This window comes from Papaver somniferum, chromosome 1 (assembly GCF_003573695.1).
Source record: "Papaver somniferum cultivar HN1 chromosome 1, ASM357369v1, whole genome shotgun sequence".
In the NCBI taxonomy this organism is placed as follows: Eukaryota; Viridiplantae; Streptophyta; class Magnoliopsida; order Ranunculales; family Papaveraceae; genus Papaver; species Papaver somniferum.
Genome location: NC_039358.1, coordinates 237,983,704 through 238,006,597, shown reverse-complemented (window position 1 = coordinate 238,006,597; position 22,894 = coordinate 237,983,704). Strand labels below are relative to the sequence as shown.

At 38.0% G+C, this 22,894-nt stretch overlaps 1 protein-coding gene and 1 long non-coding RNA gene across 2 annotated transcripts; one reads left to right on the top strand and one right to left on the bottom strand.

Annotated features, from left to right (window-relative positions):
* Positions 1–2,105: 2,105 nt before the first annotated feature.
* On the bottom strand, positions 2,106–2,858 carry LOC113273565 (bidirectional sugar transporter SWEET7b-like). The gene has a single exon (XM_026523242.1). It carries the CDS (start codon positions 2,856–2,858, stop codon positions 2,106–2,108), a length of 753 nt encoding a protein of 250 aa, XP_026379027.1.
* A 12,714-nt stretch (positions 2,859–15,572) lies between these two features.
* Positions 15,573–17,796, top strand: LOC113339060. Its single transcript, XR_003354943.1, has 5 exons — positions 15,573–16,020; positions 16,247–16,295; positions 16,474–16,540; positions 16,664–16,827; positions 17,333–17,796. It is a non-coding gene; the product is annotated as an uncharacterized LOC113339060 (long non-coding RNA).
* Positions 17,797–22,894: the final 5,098 nt, after the last annotated feature.

Below are 22,894 nucleotides of genomic sequence, written 5' to 3'. Positions count from 1 at the left end.
AAAGTCGCCCCTAATTCTTTTGGGGTCGCCCCTAAAAATACCAGGATTCTTATAGCACGGCCGTCAGCGGTGTTCAACTTCTGAAAACCCTAGCTGTAGAAAAGCAGAATCAGAAGACAGTAATGAAAACCCTAGCTGTAGAAAAAGTAGAACGAGAAGACAGTAAGCAGTTTGGAACTTTGCCGCGGGAGAACACGCAGACTGCAACCATGGAGAGTTTGAGTTCTGATATCATACACGAAATAGTTACTCGATTACCTATCAAATCCGTCTTAAGGTGAAGAAAAGTATGCAGACTCTGGCGAAGTCTCTTGGAGAAACCCAAGACAGGTATGCTTTTCGAAGATATGCCTAAATATTACAGTCTTGTCGAACTCTACTACGGAGAACCACCGTGGGAGATGGTTAATTTTAATTGCAAAGAGGCATCGGAATATTTTAACAAGATAGTTACACAATTAAGCAATGTAGATACTAAATTTTATTCCTTCAGGTTGCTTGGTTCTTGCAATGGTTTAGCATGTTACAAAGCTTGTGACCCCAATTTCGGTCATGTTATGTATATTTTCAATCCCATCACTGGTGAACGTATTCGTGTTCAAGATATGGGTATTAATGAGTATTTTCAGTGTGTTGGATTCGGGTATTGTCATTCCACGGATGAGTACAAGGTTGTTAGGATTCGCTACTCAGAAAACGGCAAAGAGTGGATCCAAGTATACACTCTCGGTGATGGCAGCGGGTGGAGAGACATAAAAGAAATTGCCTGTACTTCCTATATGTTTCAGGGTTTTGGCGTTTTTGCGAATGGGGCTCTTCATTGGTTAAATAGAAGATCTGACTGTGATATTGTAGCCTTTAATTTAACAGATGGAAAATTACGATCTATCCCATCGCCACCATGTCATATTCCTGCTGGTTCCTGGGATAACATTAATCTCGGGTCGCTTGAAGGGAATGTATACCTGTGTCTTCGTTATATAAAGCAAGGTGAACCTATGATGGATATATGGGTATTCAAGAAGAGAAATATGAACAACTGCCGACGTAGTACTCGTACAAAAGAGCGTACCTGCTTTAACTCTTTTACTTGGATCAGGGAGTTCAGCAGAAAATGGGAATCAAGCTTAACCCAGAAGTGTCAACTGCTATCACTAACAAAGAGTGAAATTCTGCTATGGCAAGATGGCTTCCTCTGGGCTTGTGACCCTAAAGATAAAACTTCAAAGATACTATGGTGTGTTGAAGGTCCACGACCGGAGGTTCAAGTGATTCGGCATATGAACAGCCTTGTTTCTTTGAAAGATCTCGGAGAAGAGCTGGTTGCTTGCTAACAAGTGCGTGTTTGGAAAGTTGGCATCCACTGCATGATTGAAGGATGAGTACTGTTCGAATTCGAATAGAGATGTCAACAATATTGAAATACTATTCACAATCTTACATGTTTCTGATGAGAATACCGCAGCTTATATTTTAGAGCGTATTGGTGGGCACCGGGAGCAAGAGATCATATGGATGTAATTGCTAAAGCAATGGTAATTGATTGGCTCTCTTCCCCATTAGACTTGTTAGTTAAATTTTATATTTTTTATTTTGTGGCATTGAATAATCCGTTTAAGCCATTTGAAGTTGCATCTTATTTGGAGCATATGTAAGATGCAATTTGAAGAAACGAATTTGAGCTAGCATAGTTACTTGTATTCATCTCTTATGAATGTCCTTCTGGTGACGGGGTATCTGAAGCTCGAGATCCTAGTTCATGTTTATTTCATCAAGGAATATCTTGGATCATACCAGCTCTCATATAAATTGTTCTAACCGCGGTGCTGGTTGTTGGCGTTGGTGTAATTATTGACATATTTGCAAGTATTTAATGAAATTTCTCCAGTGTATTTGTCTCAATGTTTCTTCTAGTCTGTGGACTCCGTAGGTTATGGGGTCGAAAAATATTCAAAAAGAGAAAATAAGATAGTTGGGGAAATTCGAATTCACAAATCTAACTATTTCCAAAATTTATGGCTTTATTATCATTGAATTCTCACCAAAACAAACATGTAAAGAAAAAAATTCAAAAAAATTCAATTTTTTTTTCCTTTTTTTTCTTTCTAGCTGTCAATTCTTGTCCTTGATCGAGATTTTCCTTGTTGTTTTCGATCTTTGATGTCGACTTGTAGTGTGTTCCCATCCGCAAGACTTCCATCCACGTTCCTGGCTAACTTGGAGTTATAGTACATCTTGTGCAGTATCAATTGGATTAGAGCAAGAACAGAAGCCAAGCCACTAGTTACCACCATGAAGTGATTAAATCCGAGCAGCGCAAACCAAATTCCGGAGTTGACAAAATTTGCAAGTAAGAGATAAACTGGCAATTTCTCAACACTCATTGTCTTAATATTCGACATCATGTCGTCGAGTGGCATAACATTCTGCATGCTTATGTTGACGATAGTACTATGAATTGGCACCACTAAGCCTTTATGCATTGTAGCGCGTCCAAAGAAAAAAGTGAAACTACCTACTAAGACCGAATAGACAGCGGTTTCAACCGCTAACGCGTCTAACACGTAACGTCTTTCTTCCTTGTCGGCATATAGTAGATATACCATTATGTACATGGATTGCATGACAAGAGCTACTATACTGAATGCCAGTATACTGTATGGAAGGAATGGTAAACTGTAGAGAAAACGGATTCCACAACTGAAAATGGAAGTTAAATAAGGGTTCAGAGAAAAATCCTTGACTGTTCGTTTCTTGATAATCTCGTAAAACTGTGGTGCAGAAGCAACATGGGACCGTAAGGAAAAGAGGTTTCCGACGAGCATGACTGGATAGATAATATAACTTGTGAAATTCATCTTTAGAAGAATTTCAGAACAAAAAGTTCGAGAAAATTTGAAGAAGAAAGAATCAAGAGGAGAGTAATTTGTAAGATGCTAATGTGGAGGACGTGTATATATAGAGAGTTTGAAAGGAGAGTTGTAGTCGATTTAGGTGAGAAAAATCAGAATCCCGGTTTGACTAGGAAACAGAACATTGAAAGGCAACAAAAATAAGTTTTTTCGTTTGGCTCGATGTGTCTGGTAGAGTGGGTCTGTTAATTGAATATGGTTTGAGAATATAAGTTAGAGATATAGATCTATTTAGAAGGAAAAAGAAGTATTCCTAGCTGCTAGTCGGATATTTCCTAGCGGCAGATGCATTCGACCTAGCCATTGATGGGTTTCTTCTTCAATTACGGAAAACATATTTAATCTTATTTTTGATCGATAAAACTTTGGGAAACTTGGGGATATGCCCCAAAAATCGGCTGTCATCTTGGGATATGTCTCAGGATTTCAGTTTTCAGAAATATGCTCAGCCGTCCAAAATTCCATCCAAAACTGTTGATCGCACACACTTGGGATTACATATACGAATTAAAATGATCGATAAAACTTTGGGAAATTTGGGTCGGCTGTCATCTTGGGATATGTCCCAGGATTTCAGTTTTCAGAAATATGCTCAGCCGTCCAAAATTCCATCAAAAACCGTTGATCGCACACACTTGGAATTACATATACGAATTAAAAGACAGATATACTATATACTAACACCTTTACAAGGTTCAGGAACATAATCGGATAGAAAAAACTTCTAAAAAATTAGATATAAAGTTCTGACATATTTACGATTAATTGACTATTTAACGATTCCTTATCGGCAAACGTTACTTTGGGGCATATTTCCGAAAACTGGAATCCTAGAACACATCCCAAGATGACAATCGATTTTGGGCATATCCCTAATTTTCACTAAAAATTTTGATGCTAATGGGTTCAAACTCAGATCAGTAGTGTTATAACCCAATAAATTAGCGCTATACTACATTGGTATCAGCAAAAACAAAGACTTAGTCTAACTACTTTGACTTTCATGCGCAAAAAAACAAGTAATTGAACCTTGGTACATTTACAGTATATGGTAAACAGGGGTCAACCAAGGAAAGAGGAAAAACAAAATATAAAGTCCATCTATAACTCCGGTACGGCCACTATATATATATATATTCTCCAAAGGAAACTCGTTCTCTATCCATCCATCTGACAACCCAAATGCTGTTTTTTGTGAACCTCTTTTTGGCAGGTGATGACTGTGGAACTTGCGGCATCTGGGTAACAGATGAATGAACAGCAAAAACGAGCATCTTTTGGAGAAGACATGGCGGCGTCAGATGAAGTAGTATCACTCTGCATATGTTGTTATGCACGACGGTGATAAAAAAGAATAAAAATACAGAAGCTGAAAATTGGATTTGGTTTGATAACAAAAAAAAAAAAGTTAATTGAGGATCAGATATGAACTACTTGATCCGATAAATCCTATTCTAGATAACTATTAAAAAAGTTAATATAAGACTTATCTAGATTACAGAAGATACCGTGAATCTTCCATAAAACAAAACGAAATCTGCCTCCGTTTTTAGCCCAAAGCTCATTAAATTCCCCGGCCTGGTCAGACCTAGCGGAGTGTGCTGTCAAATCCCAGGGCTCAACCCTATGCAGGCGGTGGAAACTACCAAGCTGGAGGAAAAGGGAAAACAAACAAACCTAGTGTAGCTATAACTCGGGGACGGTCTGGTCAAGTTGGATGTGTGTGTCATTCCAAGAAAGAGATGTTGTAAATCGAACCAATATGATAAAAAGAAGACGAACATTTGAGTGATGATGAAACTCCATGGCGGCTGCTTTGAGTTTGCTTTTATCTTTTTTGTGGTTTGGAAGTGTGCATATTATGCTGCTTTAATGTGATGAGGCTGCTGTTCGTCCCTTATTAGTTAAGAAAAGTTAGGTGTTGAGTTATTGAAATTGTTGGCATATTTTTTGTAGTGTACTAGTGGTATTGGTATAAAGATTGATGGATGTGATGGTCAATTAGGCATCTTATGGACGTACTTTTTATCTTCAACATGGAGAGCAGTTCCTATGGCAATGGCCAAACTCAAATATTTGTTGAGCCAGGTGGATGGTCAAATTGGGTTTTCCACTATGGTAAAGCGTAGGGTGTTGGACCACCAAACGCGCAACAGGACGACATACTCGGGCGCTGGAAGGAAAAACTCAGGCGTTAGTAGACTTGACGCGGGCATTCGGTGTCCTAACTCGGGCGTTAGAAGCAAAGTCTCTAACGGTCGACTCTCTAACGCCCATATTTCCAACGGTCGAATTTCCCCCTATAAATTCATTCTATTGATTTCATTTTCAGTCACACCACTTCCCTTTCCTTTTTCTAAAACTCTTAAAATGAACATGGCAAGAAGAGCGATGAATAGTATAAAGAAGAAAAGAGATAGAAAAAATGAATCGACACCGTTGCCTCACACAGGTGTAGATTTTTCTCAAAATCGAGAAGAAGAGTTTGCTAACCAAAATATAGTTGTTGCTCCATCATTAGTCCCAGGTCACGTGTCGGGGCATCATGAACGATCTGAGGATTATCATGTCACGAGAGGTGGATTTTCAGAATTAAATGTTGTTTATGTTGGTCTACCGGCTGCAGTCCGAGCAACGATTGACGAATATCCTTGGCGTGCGCTTTATAGAATAAAGCCTAGAAAACATAACAAAAAAATTCTGAAAACAGTGGTAGAAAGGTGGTGGATGACGACGCACACATTCCATTTATGGATTTCGAAATTGGTAAGTTTTTTTAACTTAACTAAAATTAAATTTTTTAAATAATTATTAAATAATCAAAAGAATTAATCATAGTTGATATTATATTTGTAATAGGAATTACTCCTGTTGATTTGTATTTCATTTATGGGATCCCAAGTGTAATGGGAGACCCGCCACCATTCAACCAAGATGAATGGTTCTCAAATAGTAATGGGAGACGCTTTGTCCCTCGTTTGTGGAATCAGATATCCCTCGTAAAGATTTGAAAGGAGGTGGGATTAGATGTGCGGCCTTGAAGATTTTCCTAACCAAACCCAGAAACCCAGAACATGTAGATGACTATCCTGAACTCGAAAGGATGTTTATCCTATGGGTATTGGGCCATGCATTCGTTCCAAACTCAACTTTTGTTGCTCATGTTGGTTGGCTTGAAGCGTTAGAAGATCTCGACAAAGCACCAGATTATGACTGGGGATCTGCAATTTTAGCATAATTGTACTGTACGCTAGATAGAGCGTCCTTGGGCGACGGAAACTTCACTGGTTTCTGGAGCATCATAGAGCTAAATATCAAAATTATTATTTTTAAATTTATTATTATAACTAAATACTAAAATTATGGAGTAATTTGCAGTATTGGTGGTATACTTACTTTCGTGTTGGTAAACCAATCCTAAAAGACGGGACAGTTAGATTTCCAATGATGGACATGTATATGAAGAACAACTTAGAGAAGAACATTGGCAGCGATGTCTTTGGTTCCAGTTATAGCTACACTAGGTAGTCTTTCTGATCGACCTAGTTCTTGTTCCTTGGCCCAGGGTGATGATGCCGCGAGCGAGCTAGTTGCTGATGGTACCGATGCTTTGGTACAGACTATCCAATCTATACCCGAAACTACTGACTCTTCTTCGGATGCTCCTGATGTTGCCAATTCCTATATCCGTTTTCCCTCTTCTTCTTTTTGCTTATGGACAACTTTTCCATGTCTTGACTGGTTTTCTGGGAGCTCCCAAGCTTGGGGGTGTGGCTTGACTTTTGAATATTCTTTACTTTTCCTGTTTCAAAATTTGGACAAGTAATTCTAATTCTATTGCTACTTATTTTTCTTATGTATTTTATTTATGAAATATATCTCGACGTACTTCTAGGTTTTTGATTGAGGAGGTGGAAAGCATACAAATTAAGGCAAAAATTAAATTTATGTCTATTTGTTATCATGCCATTCGTGCATACAAAGTTATGTCATATTCTTGGAGTTTAATACTTGTGAAAAGATATTATGATTGGGTAGTGTGTGTCGCATGGTATTGGGATGGTCATTTTCTTAAGTATTTCCTAGCATATTATGATAAGTAAATATCTCAATCTGTAATTCGAATAATACTTAGCTCGAGTGAAACGTGTTTCCTTCGTGCCTCAGCGCGATCTTCATTGCCTCAATTTATTTTGTGGTCCTTTTATATTAACATGATCTTTGCAGGTTTTATTTGCCTCCTAAGTAAAGTCTTATTTCCTTCCCCACATAGAGAACTTAAAGGAATTATGGTCTTCTTGGGTAGGGTCTTCAACATGTTGGGCGACGAAACCTCAGTTCCATGTGCTCTTGTGAGTCATTGGCCATCGATCTCAGCTTATCTGTGTTAGCATTTGTACCTCCTCAGGTTGTATGTGCGACAATATACCAGGTCTTAGATACTCCCGTGAGTAAAAATCTCTAACACATTGCCGTCTTTGACACAATTCAGTTCCCTAGTGGAGGGTGCAGTCTATTTATATTCCCCCTGAGATGCCCCCTCAAGAAGGTTACCCCTAACTATGTGGATTATGAGATAAGATCACACCCTAAGTGGGGTTTCTTTGGACCAAGTGTATCAAATCCAGGAACTCCTTCTACTCCACTGGTCATGTTTCTACACCCCATGCCGGAGAACTTATTCGCTGAGTGGTTCGTTCTCAGTGGCATCCAGCGGATAGGCTTTTATGTCGCCCCAATATAAGTGACTTCTCCAGGATTTTCCCAATATGACGCACGTTGGGGATTAGGGTCGCCTCTTACTTGATCATGCTAAAACGCCGTCGCACAGTCATGTGAACTAAGTTGACACGCAAAAATTGGGTACCCAACATCCCTAATTAGAGGTTTTAAATAAGTGACTTGCTTCCCCCTACTGAGGTTTTACGAGAAATTTGTGCAAACTTTGTTTCGCGTTTGGCTCGTGCGCATGTGGAAATAAGTTTGCTTCATATTAATGTTTCTTTGGTTGGTACATATCTTGCTTTCTTCATTACATAATTTCATCATTGCATACGTCTTTTAGATGGTAACTTGTATGCGATGAATATCCTTGCTTTCGCCTTCAGTCATTGCTTTTGCTAGGTCACTTTTAGTTTCTTGCTGATGAAATGCGGTCTCTCCTTCACCTTCATTATGAACAGAACAATTGCTCATGGTGTGACTAGAGATTTCGCTGTACTGGGCCTTCCATCTTGATACCAAATCTTGCAAAATTTCTCCTTGTTCTCTCTTCAGGCTGAATAATGTGTTTCTTCCTGTCTTTAGAAAACCTAGTTGTGCATATGCATTTATGTATGCATTCTGCAACTCAGGAATGGATGTAATATTCTTCTTCTGAGAGTGCTTGTGCTTTCCTGCTTTTCCTTGCTCCATCATTCTTTTAGGAGGTGAATTTTGTGACTGATTAATCCTGTGGAATGCTCTTATCTCGCCATGTTTTGATAATTTCATAAGTTTTTGCAGGTTTGCATTCACGTTCATCATAACGCATTCAGCCTTATCCTTCTCCTTTGTAATTCGCCCAAAATTTTTTCTCTGACCTCCTTTCTCTTTTGCATAGTTTTTTCCTTCCTCCTTTATCATATTGACCATCATCCTTTCCGCTCGTTTGTCATCCTTCACATTTTGTCTCTGTTTTTCCTTCAACTTCGCTTTTCCCTCATATTGTTTTACTTCTAGTTCGTTACATCTCTTTGCACTAGTGCAATCCCCTAAGATCTCTCCTATGCCAGATGGCATGGGGAATCGAATTCGCCTATGGTAAGTTGATGCACTCTCATTACTCCGTGAATCCAGGGCCTCCCAATGATGGAATTGTATGGCGATTCTACATTTACCACACAAAATGTTACTACCGTCTCTAGAGTTCCCGCGGGAATGACCATCGTAATATCTCCCTTTGGTCTTGATGTGACACTATTGAGTCCGTAGATTGTATACGTGGAAGGGATCAGGTCTGGATCGCAGTACCCCATGGTCCTGGACGCGTGATAAAACAAAATATCAATTGAACTCTCCGTGTCTACTAAGATCTTATTTATCTCCTAGGCCGCTTTTTCTCCTCTTCGTGTTCTTCCGATGTAGAGTGCGGCTGCATAGTAATGGTGACTGCTAATGGGTCAGAATGCATTCTTCCTCCTGCTGGCATATCTTCTGTTGCGAAGGAAATTGGTTTTTTTTGCCATTCGTTATTGGTTTTTGTTACCAGGTGTATTTCTTCGTCGTTACGATCCTTTTTGTATACTCGGCTCAAGATATTATCGTGAAAGTCGCTGATGTATTTTCAGAATGGATGATGGAATTTATCTTCCTTGAGCTCTGCCGATTTCAATGCGATGTATGACTGCGGGTTGTTGGGGTAGTGATCCCCTTGGTAATTCAGTTTCCTCCAGAAATTGGTTCAACTTTCTTTTCTCGATTAGTTCTAACAAAAACTTTCGCACATTCCTGCAACTTGCAGTGATGTGGCCGTGAAACTAATCATACAAACAAAATTCACCACTCCTTCCTCCTTGTTGAGGTTCTCGTCCTATATTCCCTGTTAGTGGTATTTCTTCGGTTAGCACCACTGTCTCCGAGATATTTTCTAATGAGGTGTTTAGCGTAGGAAGCTTCACATCTTCAAATGGAGGTTAATATGGCCTTCGCTCAAATCTATGGTTATTATTATACCCTGCTCTTCGATCGTTGTTGAATCTTCATCCCTGATTATCGTACCTCCTTGCTGGATAATTGTATGCGTGGTGTCTATCCCCATATTCTCTCCGAAACCATTCTTCATCCTTGCTTGATAGGGATTCCTCTTTCACAATATTTTCTCTTGCTTTCTTTCCCTGCTCGATATTGGGGGTACTTTCGACATTGCCTGGTAGTCGTGGCATGAGTGTCGCACTTCCTCCTTTTGCCGCTGTGATGGCGGTTAAGTTGGTATCATTTCCGTATGCTTTTCTTCCAACGCGATAAACTCCTCCTGATACTCCCTTTAATTCTTGCATATCAATTTCGTTTTTGAGTTGAAATATTTCTATGTACAAGAGGTCGGTTGCGTACAAGGCATTGACAAAGGCGAGGATTAGATATCGCTCTGACATTTCTACTGATGATTCACCACACATGGTCCTCCATCGCATAGTCAGGCCTCGTAGACTTTCTCCATGCGCCTTCTTTAAGTTAAATGCATTTTCTATTCCTGTCTTAGCCCGGTTGCTGGTTATGTAGTTCCCCAAGAACATCCTTTGTAGTTGTGCGAATGAAGTAGTCACTGATCCTTCGCATAAATTGTCGAACCATAATGAAGCTTCCCCTGTCAGGCTCGCGGAAAATACTTGCATCACACCGCTTGATGTTGGGCCCATGGCATTAGCGTGAGGTTATACGCTTGCATATGTTGTACTGCATTTCCTGCTGCATCGAAGACGCTGGAGAACGTAGGAAGGGAACATTTGGCGGGAATGGGTGCTTGTAGTATTTCGCGTGAGAAGGGTGAGCATTCTGCCTCTTCTATAGCTTCTGCCAACTTCATTTTCCTCCTCCTCTTCTATTATTGTTTTTCATTGCCGCTTTGAGTTCTTCAAGCTGTTGGAGTATAGCTTGACTCGCGTTAATCTGTTTCGTCTCCCTCTATCTTTGTTCTATTACCGCCTCCAATCCTCTTTGTTCTCTATCATGTTTCTTTCTATTGAATTTCTGGTTTCTCTCTCCAAACTTGTTTCTCTCCTTAATCTTTGGCTTTTGCGTTCAGAGCTACTCCCTCTTCTTCCCTCGTACCTCTGCATTTCATATTCTGGTCTTTCTCTCCTTTCTCTTTGTTCTTGCAACCTTCTTTCAATGTTGCGTTCAGTTTCTTTTTCTCGTTCTCTTTCGAGAACGTCCCATTCGTATTCTGCGCGATCAACTAATACTTCTCTATCTTCTACAAGATGTTCTCTTCTTCGCCTTACTTAAGTTCTACTTTTTTGTATTTCTTCTGCTTCAGTGTTCATTCGCGCCTTCCTATCATTGTTTAGCATGTTATTTTCTTTGGCTAGTAATGTATTCTGTCGCGCTAAGTTTTCACGTTCAGCGGCCATTTCTGCATCCATTGTTCTAGCTTGTTCTAGTCCTTGCCTCAGTTCTCTTTCGATTCTCCCTCTTGCGAGACACTCTCTGGATCACCGGTACACCGCTGACGGCGCCGTGTATAAAAATTTTAGCCTAATTTTCAGTATCTTTCGATCAGGTGATTCTTCTTTTATACTGCTAGGGTTTTCTAATCCAACAGTTTTGGCCTGGTTTGACCTCGGAAAGCGGGTATGTGGGGTAAAATGCGGCTGACGGCACCGTGTATAAAAATCTTAGCCTGGTTTGGAGGAGATTGGAGGGCCGAGATTGGTCTTCCTTGTTGTTACGATGATGGTTAAAGAATTTGTAAAGGCATTGGTCCAGCCAAAATAATAACCATTTTTTGGGCACTACTCGGTTTTCGAGGGAGACCACTACTTCTTTTTTGGATGAATATTTGAAGTAAATTTGAGTCATCCCTAACCCATATATTCATTTTAGTACCAAAATTACTTTTTCTAATTAAGTTAGTGTAATAATTAGTGAGCTAATAAATGATTAGTGAGATTAAATTAATAAGTTCAATTTTTTCAAAAGAAGAATTATTGAGAGAGAGAAGAAGAAGATGAAGATGATAATGAAGATGAGGGTTTTGGAAGAAAAAAAATTAGATCTTTTTCTTTAAGAACCACTGGTACTCACGGGTACTTCAAATTTAGGTAATGATGCTTGAATTGGCCAATGCATTCCTAAAAATGAACAATTTACAAAGTGATTTCAGTTTGGTTAAAAAAGTTCGGCTACTCTGAATAACAGGTAGCCGAACTCACGCAAGTGTAGTTCGGTTCATGTTTCTGAAAACACAGGTAGCCGAACTCAATATAGGTTTTTCAGAGAAAAGTTCGGTTAGGAGAAAAAAATTACGGCGTAACCGAACTTTTTTAGACGTAACCGAACTTTTTTGCGACGTAACCGAACTAAAAGTTCGGCTGTGACATTTTTTTGTGACGTAGCCGAAATTTGCTATGAAAAAAAAAACTCCATTAAAGTTGAGTTCGGCTAGTTCGACAAAGTATTTCACATAATTCCTAGACGAACTTCTCTCTGTAACTTCAATGTTCAACTCATTTTGATGATTCTTCTCAATTTTTCAACCATAACCAAAAGACAAGTAATGGGTTTGTGAGAATATATTTGTTAATGATTTAAGTTAAGTTATATGTATAGAGGTGGTGGTGGTTGGTGGTGGTGGTAGTCAGAGGTGGTAGGTGATGATCGGTGGTGGTGGAAGGAGGTGGTGATTATTAGGTTTGTTTTAAGTTGCATTAGGTTAAGGGTAGGTTAGTCATTTCCACACTTTAGGACACCCCTTATAACTATAGAGTGATATTCTTATCAAATAGTAGCCCCCTCCAAAATGGAGTGGTGCCCAAAAAACGGATCCAAAATAATGTCTACATGTAGAGGTGTAAAGTGGGCCGGCCCAGCAACCCATCCCACGAGATGACGTGTTTAGTGTTGTTGTGTGCAATGTTGTGTTGTTCCGTGCCAGAGATTAAGACTAAGACGTGATGTGTTGTGCCATGCTAGACGGCGTATTGTGCTAGAAAAATAAACGTGATGTCTTCTGCTATGGCGTGTTGTGTCATAAAAATAAATGTGATGTGCCATATTGTATCGTGTTGTGCTACATCAAAGGCTATGATACGACAGTTAGATTTCTTACATATTAACGATTGAAGATCCCTATTCACATAAACACCTGATTTCACAATATATAATTAATTTCTGGTTTGTCTCTCCACCTGTTGCCATCACCAAGAGTATAAACTTGGACGCGTTTCTTGGAATTTTCACAGGAACAAATCTTAACAATCTTGTGTTCACCCGTGGAAGGGTACAATAGCCGAATCCAACACATTTCAGCTCATCAACATGTGAAGACGTTGGTCGGTTGTCAACCAAGCAAAAATAATTTATTTTCTTTCACTTCACAATTATAAATAATAGTCTAGTTATAAGAACGGATTCGTTCCACAGGGAGATATGGGTTATTATTCTTATTTGAAAACTTAAGTAAACTGGGGGATTTTGTTGTTCAAAATTAATTTAAAACAATAAAATGTTTAAGGAAATATCAAAAGAGAAAGTTGGTTAAGGAGTTAGCCGTCCATCATTACACGTGCTACTCAATTAAGCAATCAATATCATCATCACTCTCTTACAATACCAATAACTCTAAAATATCCCCAATCGGTGTAATACTTCGTTACGTCTCCTAATATCAACACATATTGCAATCAGTAATACATGAATTATTTTTCATCAAATAACCTAATGCTCATTGCTAATAGATTCAACTTGAGAAAATCATTAAGGTCTGTGAGATGAGTTACTCATATGCAATACATACACAATCATGTCATATTCGACCTAGGCCAAGTTTTACTTATGACTTCCTTCACGATTCACACCGCTAGTAATCACAAATCACTACTTATTATTAGGATTCTTGACAGATATCTAAGTCTCCTAATTAGTTGTAGACAAGTTATTAAGATATTCAATTTGCAACTTAAATATACGAAACAACTAATCATATGAAATGAACACAATTATTCAATTATTATGCTTAGTAAAACATGAATGATATTTGAGAGTGAATAACGAGATTAATGCATCAATTGAGTAACATGCTTATGACTTAGGTTACATCCTTAACCAATTTAAAAGAATTAGCTACACATAATTTTTAGCAATCAAAGTAGAGAAAAGATAAGAAATCAAACTACAGTAGTCGCAGAAGGATTTTAGCTGCTGCCGCTATAGTTGTTGGATCTTCAGCTACTGTGATGATGTTGCAATAGATATCCATCTACTGCTGCATCAATGGAACTCTTAAGCTTCTCTGAGTAATTTCGGCAAACAGGTTGTGTACAGAATACTGAGGGTCCGAGCATGACTGTGGTTTAGACCTCTATCTATAGTTTTTCGACCCTTCAATTTCGAATCTGATCATCTCCAAGAAATTCCAAACCGACCTAAACCCTAAACTCGTATTAATCTACCACCGCTCATCTTCAAACTCAATGGCAAAACTACCACTCGGTGGCTATTTTCTAGCTCTTGAAACTTATCCCAACTTCTTTTCCAACTGAATTTGCGCTCAAGTTATCATATTGACACCAACCGGACCTCCACAACCGCGTAACAATGATATTCCTTGTTTATCTTAAACATTGAAAATCTGTTATCTTAATCCTCTCCGTTCAGCTCTCTGATCAACGGTTTCACAGCGGCGAGCAGCCATGAGTAAATGAGGCGTCTGCCTTCAGCATTATTTAAATTCCATGCCCCCTTATAATTCAAGCGCCTTCCTTTAGCAATTCCTATGAAGCTGCTAGCCCCTTAACGTACGATGGGATGTCAATAACAACCACCCTTTAGATGACCATTTTGCCATTCATTTACAAAGTTCTTGTTCTGCTCATAACTTTCTCGTACGATGTCAGAATGACTCCATTCTTTCATTTAGTCTTTGGCCATTCTCCACTTGTAGCTAGCTTCTTTTATTACACAATTAAGTGCCAATTCATTTCTTTTAGATGATTCACCTAATAAAACACAAATAAGAGAAAACAAAGCGTAATATACGGTAATTTGCAAGAAATCATCAAATACTAGCATGGAATTGACACCAAATATATGTGAAATATGCACTTATCAGACGTCGTGGGAACACGGATACGTTCACAAGTAACGGGATTGTAAATAAACATGATGACCTCGATGGAGGGGTTATACTCATCCGCTCTGTAACATATCAAACCATTGAAAATACCAACAAAGTTGCACCTCTTGTAGGGGTGAAATATCGCACAAGACATAACTCAATTTCGTTCCAGCTAAGACAACTCTAAACACGAAGGTATCACGATAATCAATTATCAAGGAGAAGAATAGCCGGGCAACAATGAATAAAGAGCATGAAGAAAATATTGTGCGATGAAGATGGAACAAAGACCGGTTCAAAAGGAGTTGCGCGAAAGACACAACAGATAGCGCGAAGGACAATGACATCTTTCCAAAAGCCTGACAAATAAGACAAACTGAAATAAGATCAGTCAACAGAGATCTTGCATGTGAACTATAGCTGTCTTCTACTGATCCATCTGTCTATATAAGGGTTCAAAAATGATAGAGAGGGGAGAGCATATTCACTACACCAAATTCAGGGTTTAGCAACTCAGATTCGCAACAGCTCTATTGCAGTTGCGAATTTTCTGTTGCTAATTTCAGTTGCCAAATTTTAGCAACAACTTTATTCTGTTTCGAAATTCGCAACTGCTCATGCTCTGTTGCGACTAGCAACAGCCAAGAGTATAAGCATGCGAGTCACATGCGTAGCAGGGAACACTTTTAACCCTATTTTCACCCATATGTTGGAAGGATTTCAGATCGTGTTGTTATTTCACCCCTTTGACAAGTTGACTTCTTTACTTTAGAAAACGATTTCATATCCTGCTGCTTCATTTCTATCCACAAATTCCTCTTCTTTACTCTCTCCTTTATCCTCTCCATTTCACCTCTTCATCTCGATCTGAAGAAACAACTGCCATTAATCTCTTCTGCTACTGTTAAGATAGATGATTCTACCCTAATACCTATTTCGACAGTAATGATGAAAACCCTACCCTTTTTTTATCGCCCACATACAGCTTTTCTTCCTCTTTACTCTCTTTCTCTTCTTCTACGATCCAACTCCACAGCCACAACCCATTATGCTTGAGCACCACTATCATCACTGATTCAACCGACACTAGTACTACCTTCTTCTTCTTCTTCTTAGAACTCGATCTCTTGTTGAATCTCTTTAGTTGAAACCATAGATCCAGTATTTATATTTGTTATCTAGGGTTTCAATTATGAAGATGAGCAAGAGATTAGTTTCATTGATCCACAGGAGGATTCAAATTGAAAAACACATGTAACAAACCATTTTCCAATTTAAAGTCGTTCTTAACAGGTGATGTTTCGTTGTTGTGTTTAATTTTTCTTTGTTTCATTGCTCGGTTCATTTCTAGGTCAGTCACTGGATTTTGGGTTTTCTTTTTAGAGAAGGAAAGATCTGATTTTGATGTTAGGGTTTTAATTTTTATTTGCTTTTGATGTAACTTTCAGGTTCAATGGCTTAAATTTGTGAACAATTTGAAGTCTTATCCATTGTTCTTCTTTTTCAATTTTAATTTCAGATGCAGGAGCTCCCGTAGGTATTTCAATTTGTGAACCTTCTCCCTTTGCGTGAGTATTTATTTCACTTAAGTTGGCTCCTTCTTCTGATTGTAGTTGTATCATCATTTGTTATCTTTAAAAAATTCAATGGACCATAAAACACCAAAAGTATTATTAGCGAGTCAATCTGTATTGAGAATTTCGGTGATTGCAGTAATACTAAGTGCAATCTGTTTGACATTCACAGGTTAGCAAACTGTAGATTTTTTGATGTTGAGATTTCTGCGGAAGTATAGCTACCCTCATGCCTTCAGGTGAGTGTATGTTGTGCTTGGATGCTTCTTAAGTAATTAATGTAGAATATATTAGATTATTATCTTACGCAATTTGAATGACATGATTGATTACTAATTTTTACTTTTGATGTTTGAATTCAGAAAGGGACGTAATGTTGTAATAGAACAAAGCTTTGGTGCACCTAAAGTGACTAAAGATGGTATCACCGTTACTGAAAGCATTGAGTTTAAGGACAAAGTTAAGAACATTGGTGCAAGCCATGTAAAGCAAGTAGCAAATGCCACCAACAATATAGCTGGTGATGGTAAGGCTTTATCATTCATTACTTTGAAATGTTTCGTTTAAGAATATATGATTGTTTGATATAATAAATAGTATGGGGAGTTATAGTAGTAAGGAATGAGTACTGATATGAGTTAATTCCAAGCTGGTGGTGGTGGTGAGTTGTGGTAGTATGGGGATGGTACTGGAGATGGTGGTGGTGACCTGTAGTAGTTCTGGGTTGTTACTGGTAGTGACTAGTAGTAAGAAGTAGGTTCTAGAGATGGAGGAAGTGGTGATTTGTAGATGTGGCAGGTGTAGGAGGTGGTGGTGGTGACTTGTAGTACAATGAAGTTGGAACTGCAGATATTATGACCTTTGGGTATCTTGTGACCAGGACACCTGCGTATACTGTATTGACGTGTAAATTGAATATCATGATCATTTTCTCCCTTGCTAACTCCCTTTCGTAGGGGTAAAAAAAGCTTTTTTATAAATATGGATTATGTTCTTCTCTTATTCATCTGTAGACTGTGTTATATGTGCAGGTATGTTGTGACCTTCATTACATCATTTGTCAATGTCTCTGTTGGTACTTAAGAGTATACTTTTGACTTTGTACCAATTGTTGAAGGAAACTACACTATTGCAACTCAGAAGCTGAAATGGAAAACAACATTAGAAAACCAGTTCACAAATATTGAAAGAAGATACACTGCTTCGTTCCAGTCATTGTTAAAAATCTTTGTGTCAATGCCCTTACTCCACAGAGGAAGACGCTGATATCGACTTCTAACAAACTCCCCTTAGTAAACTGTGGAAACTCCCCTTAATAAACCATGGACACTCCCCTACGCTTAAGCCATCCCAAATCAAGCCAATTTGTTTTCAAGCCACCCAGCATTCATTTTCTGGTTCCATCATTGATCATATCATTATTCATTATCTTTGATATGATTTTCAATTCCAAACTAGCCGTCTCGGTTTCAACTTGGGCTTTGTCACAAGTCAAGTTTCCTCTCTCTTTAATTTATGTTTTTATTTCTTTGATTTTCAAAGCCTTAGAAAATTTTCTGCTCCTTATATAATGGGAAAATTAGGCGCACGTCCAAAAAAATAATAATCTCATTGTCAGGCCCACAATTAATTTTAGGTACCGTGACACCCATAATTATATGAAATTATTAAAAATATCTGCATGATGGTTTATGCATCAGGGGTATAATTGACAACGCAACTTGAATATAACACATCTAAAAATCCGCGCCTTGGAATTTTACAAATTTTATATTGTTGGAAATCTTTTTAAGAGAGCTACGTAACGAGTACAAACAAGAATATCAAATTTTTGTTTTTCACGAAAAAATCGGAGGTGATCATTATTTTAGGCAAAATTTTCAAAAACTTGATACATAATCATTATGCAGCCATGAAAAAAGATGCATAACACATTCTGCGGAAGCATAACGAATTATGCAACCATTTTCTCCACTGCATAACAAATTATGCATTTGGATAACAAAGTTATGCATCTATAACAAGTTATGTAACCATTTATTTTGGTTGATTTTAGTGCGTATATAAAAAAAATTGATGCATAATGCAGTATACATCTATATTTACGGATGCATATCATGTTATGCATCTATTTTCTCGATGCATAATGCATTATGCAATCATATTTTCGGGTGCATAACAGGTTATGCATCCATTTTCACGTCTGCATAACATGTTATGTAGATATTATTGTAGGTGCATGTCAAGTTATGCAGCCTTATTTTTGTTGGTTTCAATAGTAACAAAAAAGTTGTTACATAACGTGTTATGCAACCGTTTTATGGACTGCATAACAAGTTATGCAACAACTTTTATAGATGCATAAAATGTTTTGCAGACATTTTCTCAACTGCATGACAAGTTATGCAGATATTTTCTCAACTACATGACAAGAACTCGTACAATTTCAGTGATCTCCAACATTAAGACACTTTTATCTAATCTGCACCGTATATATCCAAGTCTATGGAAGTCCAGCGAACTAACACCATGTGATTTTGATGAATATATATCAGACTAAAATATAAACAAATTATCTAAAAGTCATCTATAAGGTCTAATTATATAGTAAAAGATACTTGTCAGCTAGCTTCAACTTGACACAGAGTTCCTAGGAAATTAACACCAAAACCCAATTAATCAGGCCATTAATTTAGCTAATAACTCAATTAACAATATTATTTAACCATTAAATATAACTTTTTTAATATTTGATGCTACAAGGAAATCTGTTAATGAACTGTGATATAATGAGTAGAAGTCACTGCTTAGTTCCATAGCAGCAGGAAGCTTAGAAATGAGTTCTTTCACTGTCTATTTTCTTTGTTCAGTTTCATCACACTTTGCAAGCAACACCACCCATTTTATTTAGTTTTGGAGGAACGGGAGCAGATACAGGTGGATATGTCCCTGCCTCTGGTGTCTATATCTGTATGCCCCATGGTAGTACGATCTTCCACAAGGGCACCGGCCGGTTTGGTGATGGACACCTGATTATCGATTTCCTTTGTAAGTACTGTTCGGTTATGATCACCACATTTTCTTTTCAAGATCTTAATCCTTCCATTCATCACTTCGCTACTTATCAGTTCAACTGTTGTTGCTATTGTAAAATCACCATTCAGTCAAGACCATTTCTAGGAAGAACCCACTGTAAATACAAGAGGGAAATCGCCACTGTCGCCTGTAATTACTCAACTAGACCACTTAGCTCCTGCAACAGGCAGTATTTCCCTCAATACTGCCACCAAAACCATCCCGCAATACTGCCATCTTTCTTCTATTCAACACGCATCCAACTGCAAACAGTTTAAAAAACTGATTCCACCTTCTTTCAGGAAATTCCGCGAGCAACTGAAGTGCATTTTTTGTGCGTCCCAAGGTTGTCTTCAGTTGGCTCATCTCCTCCTCTTTTGTACAAACCACTCGAGACAACACCAGCACTCCCCGTCTCGATGGATGAAATCCATTACCACTATCACCATTATACTTTTTGTCCATCCAAATCAAGGTCACAACATCAACTCCTCTTCATCTTCTCTGAAATATTGCAATGCCAAACACAGACAACCATTTTCCATTCAACTACAACACCCAATTCAGGCCAAGCAATTTCTCCAATTTTGCTCGTTGACAATTGCTCAATCGAACAACAAGAATTCACGGTGCAAATCAATTGAATCACCATCCATCTTCCTGCGAGTGCCATCTTCTGTTTGTGTCTAAATCTGCTACAAACACATCATTAACCAACACCAATAACCAAATCCACTCGAGACCAATTCCAGATCGTTAAACCAACAACATCATTAACCAACACCAATAGCATGCAGAATGGAATATGAATCAGATCGAACCCTAGAGAAAGAGAAATAAACTTACAATCACACGAGACAGAACGAAGAATTGAAAGTGTTTAAGCTTTTATCAATACGATGAAAAGACGAAATACAGAATTTAGAGAATATGGGTTTCAGATAAATTTTATTCCCAAAAATGGATGCGCGTCTGAATTTTTTTGGGCGTGGATTTCTCTGTGGGAAAAATCTAAAAAATAAGTGTGACAGTAGTTTTCACTTATATAATTCAGCAACCGATTCAAGTTTAAATTAAATCATGGGTATGCTCTCAATATCTAATCACTTCATCAGTTAACTTTGTTTTCTGATTCTATCTTCCCATCCTTATCTTATTAGGTCCTAAAAGTCTTGATGGATTTGCCAAACAACGCGCATGCTCTGTTTTTGGGCACGTATTTCAAGCATCGTTTAATCACCGATCTTAGTTTGTTGGTGTCTGGTGTTTGATCACCTAAATCATTCTTCTAGTGATTTTTTTTTCTGCAGCAAAGATGTTGCATCATGATTCACCATCTTTTGTTCTTTTTTGGTCAAGAACACTCAATTTAAATCCGAATATCTCGTTCCATTTTTGGCTATCTCATAATATCCCATAATATTCCCAAAATATTTTGCTTGAGTGTCGTCATTTGTGCGACGTTTTAGTCTGTGACTATGCTATTAACTTTTTTTGAATCCTTGGATCTCGCTATCTCTAAAGGCGGATCTATAATATCCTTTTATCGCAGCACGTCAGTGGTATAATGTTCTCTGACTATGTCTCTCTTTTTTTTTCAATCAATCAGATTGATCTTCTATTATCCAATGTCATCATGACGACTTCAAATCAATACCCAGTCTCAGTCCACCTTCAAAGCCAATATGATTTTCTTCATTCACAACCTTTATTTCCCAATTATTTTCCATATCACGGAAAATAATTCAATCTAAAATACCTTCTGCGTTTTTCAGTTGTCAAGCAGAAGACAAACCCATAAAGTCAGTGTCGTGAAGATTCAATAACCATGAAGAGAAGAAGATAATGAATACTGTTCTGCCATCCTCTTATTTGACAATAGTTCAAGTTGGACACTTCAGTTCTCTCTATGTTCAACTTGAGGGGGTGTTAGAGTATAACAACAACAAATAGCCGAGGTTATTGTGTCGAGAAGTACCGAGGCAAGGCATGCATTCAAGACACGTTATGGTTGGTTTGGACGTAGAATTTTAAAAGTAGAATTTATGAGTTCAGGGGATTTGGTAGAATTATGTTTCCTGTCACGTTTTCTACGGGATTCAATTTTCCAACAAATCCTTCATATGGAATACGACCCCTCCCCTAATATTTGTTGGGAAACTTATCAACCGATTTATGAATCCACTTTTTTTTAACTATAAATCTCATATATATATATATATATATACAATTTTAAGATTTGAGGGTAATGCTAAATGGTACAAAGATTTTAATACATAAAAACTATATAAGTCCTATCTTTTCTTATATTAAGGGACTCTCAAAACGCCACATGTCATTCCCATAATTATTCTTGGATGTGTTGAGGTCACATCAACATGAACTTTCCATGTCATCGGCATCTTATTGGCTATCCAACAATTACTACAAATTTGACAGTCCAGTTTGCAACTTCAAAGGTCACTATCAAAATTGAAAACAAACCATCCTTTCACAATTGTAACAACACACCAAATTGCATCTGTTCACTCATTGATATACGAGCATTATGTATCCGTACCAATCAACACAGTAATTTTAGAGAGTATATATTGTGAAGTACCCGATTCACATCTTCAATAGGTCCCGCGTAAAAAAACATATACATATTCGGTTGCACCGATATTTGTTTGGAAGAATCCAAACGAAACACCCCTTGATGGTTATATGTGTGAGATAACTACAGATCCAGTTTCTCTCAAAATTCTCTATTACCAAATCAACAATCCGGCACAATCCTTCGTTCTCTATTACCATATGGACAAACCGTCACAATCCTTCAGCACACAGTCACAACCTCAAATTATTACCTTTTAGGATATCAGGTCATTTCGCTCAATTATAAATTACACAGAGTAACCACCACAAGTACCGCAACCCAATTTTTACATTTCGAAAATCTCAGAAGAATGGACGACCACCAAGAAAGGCAAGAAGCAATGGAACACGCAGGTACCTTGGCATCCAACAAGTCATCAGGTGAAATGTTCACAACAGTGTTACTGTTCTGCAAAATGACAAACCTAGAAGAACATTTATTGAGATGATACTCTGCATGGAGAAAAAAGAAATTTAGAAAAATGAAGATCTTGCAACCGTGGATGACCGACTCGATCAAAACATATATTTTATTTGAAATAGAGGAATCAACCTAATCACCAGGTCTATAAAAGAATTCGCAAAGCTTCCTTACCTTTTTTAACCAAAAAAGAAAAGAAAACAAAGTGAAGATTTCTTACGGCTTCACAAGGATTGAACATCATGCGAAGAAACGTGTGTAAGGCTGTAGTTGGAAAAGGCGGGGTTGGCAGCCGTATTAAGACAAAGATCATAATTCTTTTAACAGAAGCTTCATTAGGAATATCATCACTCATTGCCTTGAGGGAGGACAGCACATCCAACATTTAAAATAGTACCTCTAGAGCTTGGTGAAAACTCGGTCTGTAACGTATGAAAGGGAACACATTTGGCGGCGTTAA